The 20449-nt window shown below is 39.6% G+C and overlaps 1 protein-coding gene and 1 pseudogene across 2 annotated transcripts in view; one reads left to right on the plus strand and one right to left on the minus strand.

Annotated features, from left to right (window-relative positions):
* LOC149068961 (puratrophin-1-like) overlaps window positions 1–20449 on the minus strand; it is a 155223-nt gene that overhangs the window by 29305 nt on the left and 105469 nt on the right. For both annotated transcript variants that reach the window (XM_089250415.1, XM_089250416.1), the window contains 5 exons: window positions 15309–15572; window positions 13957–14077; window positions 12327–12426; window positions 4786–4887; window positions 826–942 (listed from right to left, as the gene is read on the minus strand). In XM_089250415.1, coding sequence (XP_089106541.1) covers window positions 826–942; window positions 4786–4887; window positions 12327–12426; window positions 13957–14077; window positions 15309–15572 — 704 coding nt within the window. The remainder of the gene's footprint in view (window positions 1–825; window positions 943–4785; window positions 4888–12326; window positions 12427–13956; window positions 14078–15308; window positions 15573–20449) is intronic.
* LOC149068962 (5S ribosomal RNA) lies at window positions 1198–1316 on the plus strand (annotated as a pseudogene).

A 20449-nucleotide genomic window follows, 5' to 3' on the forward strand; every position in this document is an offset into this window, starting at 1 on the left:
ACCAACTTTTTTTTCTTTCATGCCCCCACCCATTATCCAAAGCATCCTACCTCTATCCAAGAGAGGGACCCTTTTCTACTTATTGGATTTCATTTAGTCGAAACTCAATTCATAAGGAATAAAAAATTTGTAAATAAGGGATCCAGACGGGATCCCTTTTCAGGAGCCGAGCTATATGGGTAAAATTGGTCTGTCTTGTAAAATACGGAATGTTCCGACAACCTACACAATAAATCACCCCCTCAGACGCATCACCCTGGGTTAACTCACCGTGGGCTGGCTGGCCAATGGAACGTTTCCGTATTCCAAGGAACAGGGTAGACTTGGTTACGTAGGGCTAGAGTTCAGTGAGCTTTCTTCTTGAGGGATGTGGGGGGGGGGGGGCAGTGCCGTCTTAACGCATGGGTCCACCCGGACACTGCCCGGGGGCCTCAAGAGAAGAGGTGCTTCAGGAAAATTAAAAGTAACAGCAAGGTCTCGTTTTATTACCGCGAGTGCAAATTTCCTAATTCCCCCCCCCCCCCCCCAAGACCTGAGCTCTGCATGAGATAGATCGACGTTAGCCAAGTTCTCAAAATTTAAACATTCATCTCTGACTAACCAACATCTTTGACTCTAGCTGCAAAGGCCCTGACAATTCCTACTTTGCCCAAGACTCCCTCCCCACAATGCCAAAGTTGCACCTCTGCTCGAAAGAGCAGTACTTGTGCAGTCTCACTTGTCTCATTTTATAGAGACTGATCACACTGAAGTTAAGATTATTAATTCAATTAATTTTTGGCAATGCTTTTTCTAACCAGTAGTGCTTATATGAGACATATTTACCTTGCAGAAGTCCAGCCATTCTTCGTGGTCATAAACGAAGCTCCCTCCGAATTGTGGTATCAATTGGCTCCTCCTGATGTACTTGAGAAGTTGGTTGACGTTGATGATGCTCTCGATCTGAAATACCAATGTGGAAGAAGTTCCTAATTAACGTCAGTAGTATTAGTATGTAATGTCTCTGATTCAATCTCTTATAAAGATTCTCAACCTTTGACGCTTCAAGTACACTCTTAACGCACCCACCAAGAAAACCCCTTATCCTACCGCTGCCAAGTGCGACATTTGTCTCTCTATGGGATAATGGTAAGTGCGCTTGCCCGGTATGCAAGAGGTTCCTGAGTTCGATTCCCGGTGGAGAGGAACAACACTTTTGCCAACGGCCATATCATGCTAAAAACACCGGTTCTCGTCCGATCACCGAAGTTAAGCAGCATCAGGCGCGGTTAGTTCTTGGGAGGGTGACTACCTGGGAACACCACGCGCTGCTGGCATCACTTTAGTAATTCAAATGTGAATGGTCAGTACTGTCAACGGAGGCTCTGTTTGATTATTCCCGTCGCAGTGGAGACTCTGTGTGTGTATATTGCATATTCCGTGAAAGGGAAACAAAATTGCCAGCACTGTGGACGGAGGCTTTATTTATTCGTTTCCCGTCACAGCGGAGGCGCTGTATATATATTTTGTACATTCTAAAATCTCTCCCGCTTCACATATCTTCTTCTTACTTGCCTCACAAGTCTTTTCAACACTTCTTTTGAAATCCCAGGCTGCGGTCTCCGGCCCTTTTGTGTCACTGGGCGCACAGGTGCAATTTTTCTCCCTATTCATTGGGTTCAGCTATCCATTTTAGTCAAATGGCTTGTACGTTGCATCAAGTTGATGGCTGTCTTGATGGGGAGAACGACGCAAGTGATTCGATACTTGCGAGCACGGGGCAAGGGGAGCCACCACTGCAAATCTTTGCTAACTTTTTCCGACACAACTCTGCCTCTTTTGATGTAACGGAAGTAAGGTACTTTGCATCAGTCCAGGGTTGTGAGCGGTTCTATCTATCTATCCACACTCTTAACGGGCGTTTGTGACATGTGCAGTTCGTCTTGTACATTGAATAACGTCTTTATGTTTTAACCACCGGTGACGTCATTTACAGCGTTTCTTTCCGAAAATTTTGGGAAACGAAGTGTAAAAATTTAATTCACGAATCACACGGTTATATACCCCCTTTTACCCAGGTTTTTCTAAAACATGGATTTTTGGAGGAGCCAAAATAGTTTTAGGGACCTAAAATAGAGTGACACTACTGTACGCTACTTATTTCAATGCTATTTCTGATGATTTTTGAAGTAGCCTGTGAAGAGCCAATAGCATCAAGAGCGTCGTCTTACACGATGATAACATGGAAAATAACTCAGGTGCTTTTACTTTACAAGGTACTCAGTACTTTTCAGTGATCGTGGAAAGAGATGCCTACATTTCACCAAGCCGTAATGCAGTAGACATGTATCTCAAGATCAAGACAAGATCAGTGACACTAAGAAAGGAGTCACATATTGACATTACTTCTCCAAGGTCTCTGGAATCCAAGATGTAGAACCTACTTAGTTGTAGACAAGGTCCTCAACGAGTACAAGTATATCATTGGGTCCGTGAATGAAGTTTTACTCATTCTTTATTTGAATTTTGGGTATTTCACGCTTTATAACTGGTCAGTGAAGCAGAAATATAGTTACGGCATTTGCCACTGGGGGGGGGGGGAGACAGTCGGTGTTTTACCACAGTGGAAAGCAATTATGCAATGTAGGTGGCCATATATGGATTTTTGTTGTCTGTAATTTCGTAATTCTGGGTGTTAATCGTAGTGCAAAACCGATTTGTTGCTGAATACAATATTAGATGGGAGAACAAAGTTCTCGCTAGAAATGATAAGTAGCGTCAAACGAGCTGCAGTAGCCGTGTTTACAGTCTAATTTGCACAATCGTGATCGTTTTGGAAACGGTAAAGTGTTTTCTAGTAGTCGTAAAACTTTGTTCGTCGTTTGTAACTTTTAGGTGTAATACGCCGAGGCGGATTTAACGGCGGGAGCGCCTGTGGGGCCCTGAGTTCTAAAGGGCCTCGAAAAAAATAAACTTCACACATTTTTCTAATTTAGGGGGGGGGAACCCAATATTTTCTTTTGCGCCCAGGGCCCCGACAGACTTTAACCCGCCACTGGTAATATGGGAAGCGTAAAATGTCTGTTGAAAAATTTAAAATTCGTCACATCATTTGGTTCTACTGAAAATTCAAACTTAGTGCTTTCAGGGCTGCAACCGCTATAAATTCCGTCTTAGAAGAGTCCACTGTAAGTGCCAGAACAGTTGGATTCTGCTATGGACATTCATTCCCTTCGACAAGGCAGCTGGAAATTGCCCGGTGTGAGGGCAAACAAGGTCGCCAGATGCTGCACACTGACACACAAGAAGGTCATAATGTCTGTCTGGTGGGATTACCGTGGAATAATCTGTTTTATATGACTTTCTTCCGAAAAGATATTTCTTGCTTTTTTTTATGTATCCTTTTTTCCAAAAATAATAAAGCAAGAGCAATAAAGCAATCTAGCAAGAACTTCGTTCCCAACCTAATAATATTTTGCGATTGCAGCCCCTGGAGTCTTAATGGGTAGGTTAACAGAGCCCGTGTTGAAATAAAGCCATTTCATGATAAACCTCATTTAATTATGAAAATTCTCTCATTAATTCCAAAATATTGTCTTTTATTAATTCTAAAATTATTTTTTTCCCTTGAATTCCGAAGTTTCACCGATTCCGAAATTATTTCTTTTTTGAATTCTTAATTTTCACCGACTTGAAAATTACTTCTCCCTTTAATTCTTAATTTTCACAGATTCCGATATTATTTCTTCCTTCGATTCAGAATTTTCTTCGATTCTGAAATTATTTCTTCCTTGAATTTTAAATTTTCATTGATTCCGAAGTTACGTACTTCTTTTGTTAATTTTAAATTTTCATTGATTCCGAAGTTGCGTACTTCTTTTGTTAATTTTAAATTTTCCTTGATTCCGAAGTTACGTACTTCTTTTGTTAATTTTAAATTTTCACTGATTCGGAAATTATTTCTTTTTCGAATTTTAAATTTTCACCGATTCGGAAATTATTTCCCCCTTGAAATTTGAATTTTCTCTGATTCAGAAATTATTTCTCCCTTGAACTCCACACTACCACTGTACGCTACTTGTTTGCATGCTATTTCTGAGGATTTTTCGCGTGCTCCGTGAAGGGCCAATAACACCAAGAGCTACTGTCTTTCACGATCATTACATGGAAAAGTAACTCGGGTACTATCACTTTACTAGGTACTCAGTACTTTTCGGTGCTCGTGGGAAGAGATGTCTGCATTTGGCCCAGTCGTAAGGCAGTAGACAAGCATCTCTGGATCAAGACAAGATGAGTAACACTCAGAAAAGAGTGACATCACTTCTCCGAGACCGGTGAAACCCAAGTTGTAGAAGAACCTGGGTCCTTGACTAGTAAAAGTACATCATTGGATAGCGAATGAATTTTTACTCATCCTTTTTCTTTTTGGTATTTGACGCTCTATAACACGTCAGTGACATCACTACTATCACCATTGAACCGTACATACACGTCGTGAACATTCCCGTGTATAATTTTTATGACATCATTCTGGTGATGTCTTCTCATTACTGTAGGATGTTGGTGTTATTTCATAAAAATTCCAATAAATACATAAGAAACTTATTATAAAAGAAATTTGAGTTCATCCGTGATTGGAAAATTTTCCATCGCATGTTCCATGTCAAGCTCATCATTATACGTACATGTCGTGCAGTTATTTTAAATATAAGATACACTTGAAGCATTCAGGTCAACATTATATGATAATTAGTAGAACTCTAGATTTTATTTTATTTATTTTTTAAAGTACTATTCGGTTATTACCCGGATGTGTTTTGCGTACAGCGGCGAAGTCGGCTGAACGACAGGTTTTTGGTTCTGCCTCTGGAGGATGAGAAGGAGGCTGACGGTCCTCGGTGAGTAAGCCTGCAAATAGAAAAAATTTTGTTTCTTTAATTATACGCATAAAGTATTCAGATACGTTATATTTATACTATAAAGCATTGTTAGAGAAGATTAGTCTTCCTCCATATTATTTTCCGTTAACATCTTGGAGCAGCAAACACGGCGCATTAGGATTGTGTATACAGTAAAAATTCGATTAACCGTCACCGTCCGGACCAGGGCTGTGACGGATAAGCGAATAGGGATAACAAAAATCACTTAATACATATATGACGTAACGTGATTTCACTTCGGGCTTGGGACGAAAATGAAAATAAAATCATCGTATGTATATTGAAATGTATTCAATATTCAATTTTGCACGCGCGCGCACACACACACACACCGGTCATTATAAACTTCAGTATAAGGTCAGCCTAGGCAGTGGCGATATTGGAAATAGCGTGCTATGTCCTATTACCGTTTTATAATATAACAGTCATGGCATCATCAGATGAAAGCAAGCCTTCGTTCGATAGAAGCTTCTCTGTAACATCGCTTCATATTTTCAATTATGCCCTGGTCCATAGGTTGGATAAATGGAGTTGAATTTGCTGGGAGAAAGTGTATATAAAACACTATAATTACACAAATAACATGTGATAGACCTTCGATTTTGATTCATAACCCCCTTAACAACATATGGCAGAACATCCCATTAAAATTTTGTAATGATACAACCATTTGATTTTTTAGAAATCATGTTTCAAACTCTAGTAAAATGTCAAAAATAGCATTTTTTTATACGCTAGGATTACACTGGAAAAGTTTGATAAAATATCTTTTACAAAGCTTGAAAAAAATAATAATTAGCCTTGCTTATTGGATGCATTTTCAAGTTTTATGAAAGAACTTTTTTAAAACTTTTATAAAAACGCGTTTAAAGTTTTATGCACAGATTATGCCGCTGTGGTGGTCGAGTGGTTATAGTGCCGGACTCGTGATGCGAGGATCCGGGTTCGAACCCCACAGTGGTGGTCGGCTGAAGTTGGTTTTCTGTGGTTCCCAACTTCAAGGCGCAAATGCGAGCCGATCTCCACGTTAAAAAGTCTCGCCACAGAGAGCAACAGTCCTACAACGGTAAATCATTCAACCATAACACTTCACTCATAGTTAGTAAAACTGGGGGTAGATGACAGCACTACACATAACAAGCATTACACAGAAACAAACTTTACGTCAGGTTGCACTACACGTACATGCACATTCCCGCATGTACCTATTCGTTGGGGGGTTCCGCGGGGGGGGGGGTGCATGTGTGGTGTAGCAGTAGTAGGTAGGGGCTCGGGGATCCATGATGTTCTTAAGTCAGCCACCTCGTTGGGCAATTTGCCTGTTGTGGCGTTGTATTTGTATTACTTAAGCCGGAGTTACACTATGAAAGTTTTAGAAAAGTTATTTTATAAAACTTACATTCCAGCATGAATGATAGGTCAGGATTACACTATAAAAGTTGGATAAAAGTTCTTTCATAAAACTTTAAATAATCGTACCGATTACATCCACTCGAATGTAACCAATACGTTTATTCGTTTTTTTTTTTTTCAGTTTTGATAACGATTTTTTATCAAACTTTGATAGTGTAATCCCGGCTTAACCAATAGAATTATTGGTTGTTTTTTCTAGTTTTGTAAAAGAACTTTCATTAAAACTTTTATAGTGTAACCCCGGCCTTGATGTAAAAACTCCAAGGTTCTAAGCTTAATATTAACAAAACACAAGAGAGGCCTGTTTTGGAAATACAAGAAATGGGGGTGTTCATAAAAAATGAAAAACTAATGATAATATAAAATCAATAGTTTCTTCCAAAATGACGTTTACAACGCAGTCGGACGCCTAAACGGGGAAGGGGGAAGTGCGGTCCACGAGAAATTCCAGAGGGTTCGTGAATTTATATGAAAAAAAAACAATTAACACATTGTTTTTGCATCGTTATACTGTGAATATTATTCTGTAAAGGTGCCATGTGCTAAGATTGTATGGTGGACAGTGTTTATTAGCTGTCTTGGGACACAAATGCAGAAATGAAGTCCAGGTAAAAAAGTTTTATATCAATTTAGATCCAATGCTTTGTTCTTTCAGTTTACATGAACAGATAATTTCGACAGTAGAAATAGTGAGCGTGAAGTTATTGCGCAACATATAAAAAAAAAATAATAATAAAACCGACCAATATTGACATAAAACGGTGTGATTTGCAATTAAATACCGTGTGGCTTTTTTCCCCCCATAAATTTAGAAAGTAGTTTAAAATTTGACTCACAGATGGTGCTACATCAAAAAAAAAAAAATCTGCGTATATAATGCTACACAAGCAGTGCATAATTAACGCTTCTTAAGATTTGCGTCACCTAAATGATTTATTACTGTAGCAAAACATGTTCATTTAGACACGATTCGCTCAATCAAAAAGTTCCTATCCAATGGATTGGACGAAACGTTCCCCTGTAATGGCCACCTCGGTCTTCAGATTTGACCATCCTTGATTCTTTTTTGTGGGGATATGTCGAAGACAAACTTTACGCATCAGTTTAACCAACATCACGGAACTGCGGACAAGAATCACGGAAATGATTGAGACACTCCCACAATCGATGTTACAGATAGGTGGGTTGGAATTGAGCATCTTGCAGATAAAGGGTGCTCATATCAAACTCTTATCGTAATAAAAAAATAGTCATGCATCCCGTGTCACATATTATGCGTAATATTGAGTTTCATGTGATACAGCACAATCTGAAGTAAAACTTTTAACTATTCATTTTGAATTTATCGAAAAAAAAACCCCAAAAAAACTACGACATGGTAAGTATTTTAGCGCAAAACTACGCCCTTTTTTATGTCGATTGATTTGCTATTCGTTTTTGAAGTATGCCAAGGAATTTTCGCACAGATTTACAACCTTCTTAATGTCTCGCACCCCTTGTAATGAAGGTCAAGGCACCATGAATCTCCTGTAGCATTTAGGTGCTCAATTTAAACGCCCCCGCTCCCATAAAATGCAAGATTTTATATAATTTGCATACCACAAAGAACTGAATACGTCATAATTAATTTCACACAAGTAAATTACATTTTTTCAAGAAAATATGTAATTCATGAAATGGTAGTGATTGAAAATGGGTTCCGCGGACACCTTCGAAAGTAGTCACGGACCGTCCCCCCCCCCTTCCCAAGTGTCAGTGGACCACAGGTTGAGAAACACTGCGCCATATTATACATAGTTTATTTTGAAATTAGTGTACTCCGGGAGAAATTCCGTCACTCTAAATCATAGTCTCCCAAACTTTCTGTTCCATCGCCCCCTTCATCAGAAATATTTTCCTCTCATCGCCCCCCAATTCACGTAAACTCATAGGATCCTATGTTAAATCAGTAGGTACTATCGCCCCCTTGGTCCATTCCATCGCCCACCAGGGGGCGATATTGCCCACTTTGGGAAACACTGCTCTAAATCAAACCCATCTTTTTGGAGAGATTGATACCAGGACTGGACGAATCCCCAAAACTTTACCCGCAAAACCGGGCATGTAACTTAAAATAATGGATGCCAGGATCACACACAAAAAATTTGACATGCCCGAAAAAGACAATCCCTGGATATACTTGATTAAAAATTTAAAAAAAAAGCAAATTGATCAATTTGCCTAAAAACTTCGAAAGTCATACAATTTTTTTTAAATAATCGAAATTTTAAATGAGATATCGAAATTGAAAAGGAATGTGGTCATAAATTAAAAATCTAAAACTATTAAAACCGCTAATTACAATTTTCCCGTGTCGGAAAAGTCACCATGTTACAATTTACCTTGCAATTGGAATCATATCCGATTTGCGGTACGGGACCGGACTTGGGCATACGCGGGTTTAGTGTTGGCGATAGATAAAATTACCTATTGACGCTAAAAATCCTCGGCCTCGTAGGGTTTTAGTTCAATATTCTTCAATCTTTTCTACTTGTAGACTGCTGAAATTAAGTGAAAATCTTTACGAAACGGCATAAATGGGAGAAATAATTTTCGAATCGGTGAAAAAAAACAAAAATATTATTAGAAAAACGTCTTAACTTTTTGACATTATAATTCGTATTTATACCGTGTTATTATAAGTACGAGAAAACACGTTAAAAATAAGAACTCTGCTGCCACCTATTGAATGAAAGCATAACTTTCTATTATAATTCTTACAATAAAAAAGCTGTTGGCTTTAAGAGACAACGCGTAGAGTAAAAAAGGACAACATATATTATAAATCTATAGCTTTTTAATTTTATTGCTGAATACTGGTGGGAATTTTATGCGCCAAAATACAATCCATGGCACGCGGGTCCTAGGAGTCATCTGATGTGGTCTCAAACCTAAATTTGTAAAAATCAACTAAGCGGCACATTTTTTCCCAAATCAGTTCCACATCACTTAAGTAGCCTGGGGCGTTGTTTCAGATCACTTGAGTGGCCCGGAGCACATCCCAAATCACTTAAGTGACCCGCAGCATATCATCATTTCAATTAAGGGGTCATTCACGTATTACGTCACATCGAGGGGGGAGGAGCATTTTTCTAAGCTGTTGACGAAATTTTGCTGACAAGGGGGGAGGGGGGGGGATCAGTGTTTTGCTCACTTTTGCTGACAAGGGGGAGGGAGGGGTCAAAAACGGCCAAAAATCTGCTTACGTAATACTTGAATGGCCCTAAGCGGTCCGCGACACATATTTCGAGCACTTAAAGGGCTCGCGGTACACATCCAGACAAACTTAAGGGGCTTGCGGCGCATGTCCAAGCAACTTAAGCGGGGCCCCAAAGCACATTTTTAGATCACTTAATAGGCCCGCAGCACGTTTTAAAACCAATGAGATGGTCCGAACTCTCCAAAAAAGCACCCTTAGTATAGGCGTATGACCGCACCGGGTCGCTAAATATTAGGACTATGAAAATTGATCAAAATACGTTGACTGTACATTTGCGACATGGCTTCCAAAGAAAGAATTTCTGTGGAATTTCTCGCATGCGCGTAAGACGATGTCATCCATCATCGTCGATGAAAAAATTATGAGAACAAAAAAAGTGTTAAAATAAAATTTTATACGCCCGAGTCGGGCATGTGGGTGCCCTGGTCTCGACTAATAAGTTGAAACCCCGGCTTTAAACCCAACCCATTTTTGACAGATTGAGACGTGGTCTTTTACGCAAAGTCAGTCTCAGTCACGTTCTTTTTTGGGGACTTTTATGGTCACGTGATTTTTAAATCATCATTTCTCAACGTCAAAAAATACGGGTTCTCGTAGCTTATCTCTCGGTTGTGTCAGTAAACTAATGGGAGAGGGGGGCAGGAAAAATGTCTTCTTCCCCTCACATCCAAACAAAAAGGGCCGCAGCCTATAATACTGTTCCCACGGTCCGTTATCTCAGGAATTTTCACCAGTCAGACTCCAAAGAAAAAAAAAAAAAATAGATAACAAAATATTTTCTTTTATCTCATTATAGAAAATGGGCAAAGAGAAAGAACAGTCAGAGACAAACAACAACAACAGCCAATCATTGCTGGGGGAGAGAGACTTGTCTCTACAATAAGATAATCAGTTGTGAACGTCAAACTCTTCCTCTGACCGCGGAACGAAGATTTCAACGTCCAGATAAGCGAGCCCGTTGATGGATTCTTCAACTTCTTTGCTAAATAGACAACACGAATCTCGAATTGAAAAGTTTTCATCTTTTTTTTTTGACGATGGTTATCTTAAAAATATCCATCGTACGTTCTCTGTCTGTATTATCGGTTCAAACACCCGTTCACACAAATCTATCGAAAAGATGCTTGATGACAAGTCCAGAGTCGCAAAATACCTAAGTCTGGCTCTGGACGTCTTTTCGGTCAAACTGCAGAAGAGACGCTGACAGGGCTTTAGGTCCCGGAATCGATGTAGGTGGCCCTCTGCTGGAAGTCTCGGCTTGGGTCTCACGTCAAAAATCCAGATCTAGAAAGTCCCTGTCTTGTTGAAATGAATCGCGAAATCTATGCATTTCGACTTCCCCCTTTACACAGACCAGTGCCGTTTCCACTTATAAGCTCGCCCGGCACGGTCAAAGCCTCATATAGTGTAATCTAGTAGTTTCAGTACTATAAGTACTATCTAGGAGGCTTCGGCACGGCCCGTGCGGGGGGGGGGGTCATGAAAATATTAAAATGACATGTTAAAATGTTCGAGATTAAGCATGTATATTGATAGGCAAGCATTTCCCGCCGGGAAGTGGGGGGGGGGGGGGTCAGGAGATCCGCTATGCTCGAGGGCCCATGATTTTCTCAACACGGCCCTGTTCACGAACCTCTGATATTTAGCAGCAACTAAGGGATCTTCGTTCCTTTCGAAGTGTAACCAAGGGATCTTTGACTTTGTGACAGTTCAACCAGGGAGGGAGGGTCTTCGACTGTCTGAAAGTGTAACAAAGGGAGTATTCGATCTTCCAACAGTGTAACCAACGGGCTTTTGATTTTTTCGGGGTGTTATACCCTGATTATATAAAATCAGATCTTCGATTCTTTCAGATAGATTTCTTTTTCTGTGATCTTTTTTGTTTGATCTACCTGTGTGATCCACCTTTGATCCTCTATCAGTGCAACCAAGGATTCTTTGTTCCTCTGACAGTCTGAAACCAACTGGTCTTCGATCTTCTAACGGTGTGACCAAGAGGGTCTTCGATCCTCTGACTGTGTAACCAATGACTCCCGCGTAATGAGTAAGATGCTCGTTTACCACCGGTTGTTTTCCCCGGTCTCAGGTTCAAATCCGAGGGAAGATCTAGATAAGATATTTTCCCTAGCGAACTTGAGGCGACTACCAATAGATGGCGTCTTCATTTCCAACCCATCTCATTAATGGCAGTAAATTGCAATATAGCGACATGGCCAGAGTTGGTGTTTGGTGAAGTATTAGTATAACCAATGGGATCTTCGATTCTCTGACAGTGTAACCAATGGGATCTTCGATTCTCTGACAGTGTAACCAATGGGTCCTTGACTCTTTCAGTATATAACCAAAGGGGGTATTCGATTCATTAACAGTGCAACCAAGGGTGTATTCGAATAAGCATAAATCGGAAACACATTTTTCTAGAATGGTAGTTGGAACGCTCTATACTATTGTGTTTTCAAGACAACATAATTCGATGGTTATAAAGTAGCCTATTTATTGTATCAAGGCCAATTATCATGGTGGGACGTGATATTAGCACACCTCTTTTCTGCGTTTCTTTTTGCTTCTACCCTTCTCTGACTTTCTGCCCTTCTTTGAATTTTCCCGAGAGAGAATTCCTGGCTTTGAATTTTCCTGAATTTCCGCTTCCTTTATCCCTTTCAACGCGAATTCATTTTTTTTTTAATTTTTCAAATGTATCAATTGCCCAAACAAAATTGGAAAATACATCTAACCTCGACCAATGACAGCGTTTTCTCGAGAAAGTCGCATTCCTTGTCCGTTGCAGTTTGGCCGTCGACAATGAACTGGAAACCCAATCGCATTACATCTCTCCTGTAGAAAACAAAACACGAAGATTAAATCACTACCAACACATGGAGAGAGAAAATAAATTCGCTTATATGCAAATGATTCCGAATTAAAATAATAATCCATCAAGGAAAAAAAAAACACCCGACGTTGCATAATAGTCCGAAAGAGGACGACAATCGTGAGATAAAGACACCCGTAACAAGAAAGAAAACCCATGATGATGACTGACTACACCTGTCTCTGATGACACCAATTTGGTTTCTCAAGGCCTCTCGTTTAAGATAAGAAGGATTAGGAAAATGGCGTCTTTTTAAAGTAAAAAATGGTTTATCATTATGATAATTCGATTGCGAATGTTTTCGTTCAGCTCCGAATAATAGGAATAATTGATCGAATCTTTAAAGATAGAATAACTTACATCATTTTTGAGGACAAGGGAAATTAATGCATTGTTGTACTGGATTTTTTTTTTTAGCTAATGAATAAATAATTAGGATTATAAATAATCTATCGTTTTGGATTATTTTGATTTTACCGATATTGATAATTTTTTTTGGTTGCATCATGGGTGCTATTTAATGCGCGCGCGTTTTGTAGTCAATACCCTTACTCTGGAAATGATTACACCAGAAATTCGTGCAGTAAACCAGTGTATTATTAATTGCAGATCATTTTGCTTACGATTAATTACTATTACCAGCACAGCTAATGGGATGTTACGGCCATGTGTCTCAAAGATCACTCTGCTCTTTCCTGAATTTTTTCTGCTTCCACCCCTTTTTCCGAATTTCTACCCGTCTTTGGATTTTCCTGAGAGAATTTCTGTGTCCTTCTTTACCTTTCTGTGAAAAAAAGATATTTCTGTTTCTCTTATCTTTTCTCCCAATTTCTGCTTACCTCAGCTTTTGTCCAAGTTTCTGCTCCCAGCCGGATTTTCTCTAAATTTCTCCCATTCTTTGCAGTATTTCACGAATTCCTTAGGATACTTAGGGTGGTTTCAGATGGGAGTTCGTGAGCTTTGTTCCATTGCCCCCTTCATCAGAAATTTTTTCCCCTCTTCGCCCCCCAACTCAAGTAAACGCATAAGATCCTATGTTAAATCAGTAGGTTCTATCGCCCCCTTGGACCATTCCATCGCCCACCAGGGGGCGATATTGCCCATTTTGGGAAACACTGGCTTAGATGGAAAAACAGTTGACATTATTTTTACATTATTATGTGCTGAAGTGTTATTCTGTAAGAGTTCGAGGCCTGATCTTAATGTCGAAGAGGGGTCCCTTTCTTGCATCTCAATGTCACAAAGTGCCCGTAGAACCACGGACGGCGATACGGGGGCGTGGGGGCATTGCTTTCCCTATCCAGCGTCAAAGGTGAAGTTGACTGATCTAATGTATATATGCATATATGAAATGACGTCATCATCGTCGTGCCCCCAAAAATAATGACCGCGTACCCCCCCCCCCCACCCCTAGACTTCCAAGTCTATCTCCGCCTATGCGTAGAACACAAGAGATTAAGAATTCCTGCTTTACAGTAAATACGTATACGTACTTTGGGATCTTCGTGAAGTAAAGGATGAGTTGCGCAACTTGGAAAGGAGTCGCAGATGGATGTTGAGTCAATCGCTCCAGTGACAAGTAAACAACGCTCCTACCACAAAGATCCCTACAACCTGCAACAATGACATTATGCAATAATTGTATTTACAATAACATATCAAAATACAGCTAACATAAGTGATTCTGAATTTTGCGAAATATGGAAGAGTAATGCAACAGTAATCAACAGTCAAAATCTTGAGTGTTTATTAATTAACAACAAGAAGCAAAGTTTAATATTCCTCCAAGAAAAGAAACCTCCACCATGTACCAACCATTCGGCGCCTGACCCTCGCTCGCCATTCTGCATATTTCGTAACCATATGCCCTGCATTTCACGGGACACGATTTTTTTCTTTTGAGCTTCTAAAATAGTCCTTTTATTTATCAAACTCATTTCATGTAATTCAATGCCATTAAGTTGGCATCCAAATCCATTTGAAGAATTAAATTAGTGATTAGAATTTTTCTAATGCCACCCCTAGTCCTGCGTACTTCCATGTGAGAGACCCAACACATTATTTCAACTTTTCTTATCTCTCCACGGTGAGTCAGTTTATGTGCAGAATGATTGATTAGATCTGAATCCATAGTTGGAAGTTGATTACTAATTACTCTTATATTATTTACCATACCCGTTATACTATGCATTCTAATTTCAAATATGAATGGCAGCATGAAATATCCATAGGCACCTATTCCCCAGCGCCTAGAAGTAATATAATTACCGGTGTAATCGAAACTACTCCTTTCTCCCCACATTCTAATAAACCAAGGCTATCTTATTCTGCGTTTGGCTTCTTAGACGGGTTATAGGAGGTATAAGCTTCTATACCTCCTCTGTGCTTGGCCCTCGTACGCCATTCTGCATATCAGGTGACCATATGACCCACCCGTATTTTACGGGACACAATTTTTTAAAATTTAATTAATTTTATAAAAAATTCATTTCACAGAATTCAATGTAATTAAGCGGGTGTTAAATTCATTTGAAGAATTAGTTTCCTAAAATTTGCTAGGGATGCTCGTACCTTCAATAGCCGCTCCTGGCCATGCGTACTTCCATGCGACCCAACATTTTATATCTCACTACGGGGGTGTTGGTTTGTGTGCAGAACGCTTGATTAGATCTGGACCCATAGTTTAAAGCCGATTACTAACTACTAATCAACTACGCCCTTCACAGGGATCAGAGGTTAGCGCACTAACCAGGCGGCGATTCTAATTGCTATTTGAAAAAGCAACCCTTCGATTAGAAGTAATTGATATCGGAACCCGTTGATTCTCAAGACCGTAATTGATTACCAGGTATGATAGCGATTTGGGATCGCAGCAGTTCGTCGCTGAGATCACCGAGGGTGGCGGGTTCCTTGAGTAATTTGCTTTCACTGAATTCTTCGCCATTACACGAAGAAGCGTGAGCTGGAGGAACCGCTTCATGATGGTGGTGGTGATGGTGGTAACATTGCTGCGGATGTGGCTGATGTTGAACCGTCGACGACGATGATGGTGGGCACGAGATTATTCTCCTCCTGCTTTCTGAATTTTGCTTGAGTTTCACCTCAGTATCTGAAAACGGTAATAACAATCAATAGCGTCAATATAGTTTTTATGAATAGTCATCACAATGATAATTATTATTGCTCTTAAAAGACAACAATGCAATTTTTCAATTTTTTATTTTTTTAAGGGTGTAGTCGCCAAACGACTTTTTTTTTCTCCGCCGCCAAAGAATTTCGAAGAGTAACAGTAATAACAATAATGAGAGGCTTCGCCAACGCTCTGTTTCTAATTAAGTAAGACGGGGGCGTTAATTGAATTCTTCTTTAATTATTTTTCCCAGGCTATTGTTCGAGCGCCCTTCGGTCGGTCTCTTGTGTCATGATTACGCGCATATGTTATAATAATAATGATAATAATAATAATAATAATAACACGCGCAATCGCGTGTGCTGCTGTCAGTGCTCCCCGAAGAATTTCGGTTGAGGTTTTCAGACATAACAATGGAAGTATATCATTATTAAGTGAGAATGGTTTCGTTTAAGGGTAGAGTTATTGTTGCGATTACGCAAACTGTTTTGATTTTGAGAAAGTTATTATGATAAAAATAGTCTAATTGTTTCAATAGCTTTATTATATTATTGTTCTTATGTTTGGCCATGTGATGCTGTAATAGTTGTGTTGAGGACAGAAGATTGTGTGGGAAAATTACTCGTTTGCGGTTTTAAGAATATATAAACTGAATTCATAGAACAATTTCAATTGTTGATGAGAAATCCATTGGAAATGCATTTGGCTATTATTGAAAATGAATTTCTACTAATTTTTCAGAATTGGAAAAATACTATTCTATATTCCAGGTGTCCCATAAATTCGTAAATAGTATAAAAATTCATGAAAATTGAACGAATTTGTAAATTTGAATGCAGTTTTTTTGCAAAAAAGGTTATTCTCTCGAAAGGTCTTTTTTGGTACAGGATACAATAATTCAAATTTTTGTTGATAGACGGCGCTGCACACAAGCCAATCACTGGAAATATGCAAATCTGATCTGCATTGTTCGAACGTCACATTGTCTTCAGCATTGTTTAAAAGTGTTTATTGCATGAGCATTGTTCGAACGTCACATTGTCTTCAGCATTGTTTAAAAGTGTTTATTGCTTGAGCATTGTTTGAACGTCACATTGTCTTCAGCATTGTTTAGAAGTGCTTTTAAACCATAGCACTGTTTGGCCATGTAGTTAATCGTAGCATTGTTTAAAAGTATTTTTTTTGTTGTTGTTAGTCATAGCGTTGTTTGGAAAATTTTATAGTTTGAGCATTGTCGAAATTGTTAGTGAATTGTGCATTGTTTTAAGTGTTGTCAGAATGGTTGCAAAGTCTTTGTTGCTTGAGTATTGCTTGAAAGTCTTTATTGCTTGAGCATTGTTTAAAAGTCTTTATTGCTTGGAGCATGGTTTGAAAGTCTTTTTGGCCTCAATATTGTTCGAAAATCTTTTTGGCCTGAACATTGTTCGAAAGTCTGTTTGGCCTGAACATTGTTCGAAAATCTTTTTGGCCTCAACGTTGTTCGAAAGTCTTTTTGGCCTCAACATTGTTCGAGTATATTGTTGGTGGTGGCATCGTTTGAATATATTTTAAGATCTGACATTGTTTGAAAGTGTTTTATTTGGAGAATTAGAAGTGATAGTGCCCTCAACATTGTCTGAAATTGTCATTAGCATTGTTTGGTAGTCATTTTGGATGCAGCATTTTTCAGAAAGGTTTCTAAGGCCGGGATTACACTATTAAAGTTTTAGAAACTTTTTTATAAAACTTGAAAATGCTACCAATAAGTGTATCGGTTGCATTGGAACGGATATAACCAATAGACTCAATGGTTGTTGTTTTTTTTAGGTTTTGTAAAAGATCTTTTATCAAACTTTTGTAGTGTAATCCCGGCCATATCGTTGCATTGTTCGAAGTGTTGTTAATGGTCTGCGTATTCTTTGCTAGTTTTTATGGCTTCGACATCGTTCGGAAGTTTGATGGCCTTAGCATTGTTTGGAAGTGTTGTGTTTGTTAGTCACGACATTGTTTGAAAAGTTTGATGGTCCGAGATTATTTGTGAGTCAAAAACCTTCTTTGCACCATCCACCCACGAGCAGCGTAATAAACCGCGGCTTCTCACCATTCTGGTAATATTGTCCTTTATTAGGAAATAAGATTAACATGGGCCATATAAGCCAGTAGCTTCCGGGCAATGCCTAGGCGAGCCAATGCGTTAACGTAACTCAATAGAATGAGCATCTCATCTCAAAAGTCGCACCTACATAGTATGTTCGACAGTTTTGAGCAAAAACTGTAGGAGTCGGAAGTGTTTCAAGACCTGTGGGTGCTAAGATTGAGCTTTAAAGCAAAGAAATTGTATTGTCGTTTGTGATTTAAAGGTGCTCAAACCGGTTCTACAAAGTTCTGTGGCGCGCGCGCAAACCCTATATACTAGTATATGAAGGTGTCTTAACTAAAACACCTGCTATGGCCACTTAACACCTGCTAGAGAAAAAGTCTCTACCCGTGTGGGGACCTATTTTCGGAGCCCTGCCAACTCCCTTCCCAATTCATCCCCATTCTTAACAGAGGAAAAAAATGTTTGGGTCCTTCATCTGAAATACGGCGTCCTTCCCTCCACTATTGGTAATAACGACACGGGAATTTCGCATAAAATTCGTCACAAATGTCACGTGACATTGTCACAGCAGGTCACGACCAGAATATCGACCTCGTCGGTTGTTCTCGAAGAGGTCAAAGACGTCCTCGCGGATTCTATTATATATCCATCGTATCCTCTTTTAATTATAACTCTATGTATTCTTTTCTCTTAAAGCGCGTTCCTTGTAAGACATTTTCCTTTCTCTGTTAAAAAAACAAAACAAGAGAAAAGAGAGGTTTTTGTTGTGTATCACGTAATAAAAATAAGAGGTCAATCCGAGCGTAACAAACTTCAAGTAACACGCCATGTTGGTCACACACACTCCAGCACGCGTTTTTGCTATGTATAATGAGAGACATAGAGGGAGGTCGAGATTCATTCATTATCGCTGGTTTTATCGAACGCCGTAAATTACGTAACACGTAACGTGCTCCGGATTCATTATTAACTTCCTGGCCCTTTATTGCACCGTTCCTATGTATGGTATGTTGATTTTTTTTTTGATCCGTTCTTAGTATACAGGAAAGAAACTGACGAAAACAAAAATATTTTCAGGGTGAGGTCAATTTACGGCCTTTATTTTCCTTCCGTTGTCTAATTTATCCTCTGTGTATGTGATCAGTTTCAATATTTAGCAAATTCCGCGTGTTCAGTTTGTCAAAGAAATACGTAGACACGCATAGACCATTCCAGTGTGTACGTAGGGCGGAATTACCATTATTCAGGGAGGGGAGTGGGTCCTGATATGTAGTTATGTAGAGGGGTGGGCTGACAATGCTCCAGCCCTGGGGCCCGGGAGGATTTTAATCTTTTTTTTTTTGTTTTTTCACGCTATAAATGCATCATAAAGGGGGTCAGGTTGAAATCCCAGCCTAGGGGCCCTTCAGGATCTCGGGGCCATGCATGTAGTACGTTGATGGTCTTTCCATTGATAAGCGGAAAATAATCAGTAATGGCGGGGAAAAAACCAAGTAATAAAAAAATAAACGAGTGCGTGTACGTGTTGTGAACCAAACCTGAAGTTTGTTTCCGGGTAATGCTTGTTATAGTGCTGCCATCCGCCATCTATTTTTTGAACTATGAGTGAAGTGTAGTGATTGAATAATTGTACCGTTGTAGTAGACCTCTTGCTCTCTGTGGCGATACTTTTTAATGGGGAGATCGGCTCGCATTCCCGCCTCGAAGTTAGGATATACAGAAAAACAACTTAACTGCAGGGCTTGACAAATCAAAAAAAAAAATCTAGGCGCCAGAAAAATGATTTAAGGAGGCTAAGCTAATAATCACGCATAGAAAAGTTTAGGCACCAATACCAGTTTTGTTTTGAATCACCATGGCAAACGCGCCTCGAATTTGTCAAGCCGTGGACTATGGACACAATATACAAACGAGTAAGCAAGCAAACTTCTCAGGCATTAGGCACACCTACCATTCGTTTGTAGTGATACGTAAACCTCCCCGGCATTTGTAGTGATACGTAAACCTCCCCGGCATTTGTAGTGATACGTAAACCTCCCCGGCATTTGTAGTGATACGTAAACCTCCCCGGCATTTTTAGTGATACGTAAACCTCCCCGGCATTTGTAGTGATACGTAAACCTCCCCGGCATTTGTAGTGATACGCAAGTAAGGATGCTACTCGGTTTTAGTGACGTTGAAACGTCCTACGCACCTACGACGGCAGCTCGTGGCATAATTGTCACCCGTGAGAGACATCTTTTCGGCCCACATCCGGCATATAAGCCACACCTCTAAAACGACCCATAAACTTACTGATCTGTGTACACCATGAATATGTATCTGAAATTACAGGCTTCATCATCTGTAAATTATTTCATCCGATTCATTTATGGATTGAATTTATTTTGCAGACAAAATGTTTTTTCCCGAGAAATCCTAGTAATTTTTCCCCCTTTTTCCCGATTTGTCGTCCCTCCTTTAGCGGCGCTCCGTTCTGCCGCATTGCCCTAGAGCCCCCTCCTGCGCATATCTAGTGATACTCAAGCTTCCGACGCATCTTGTAGCAATAATATGCACACCCACAAGCCTGATCTTAAGCTTTTGTGAATCTTAAGCAATGTTTCTCGTTGGAGTATTTCAACACCTCAGCGCAGAAATGAGCGTGTTCTGAAATGTGTGTTAGTTGGATCTGTGTCATCTTGCGGGCCTGCTAGTCGCAATGGCTTTATTCATGTGTCATAACTGTAGCTATGCAATAGCGAGACTTTGAAATTTGTCTCCCAATCACGACTCA

The sequence above is a fragment of the Pholcus phalangioides genome, unplaced genomic scaffold (assembly GCF_987345545.1).
Source record: "Pholcus phalangioides strain wild (caught in Gottingen) unplaced genomic scaffold, Ppha-v1.0 ptg000024l_1, whole genome shotgun sequence".
Lineage (NCBI taxonomy): Eukaryota > Metazoa > Arthropoda > Arachnida > Araneae > Pholcidae > Pholcus > Pholcus phalangioides.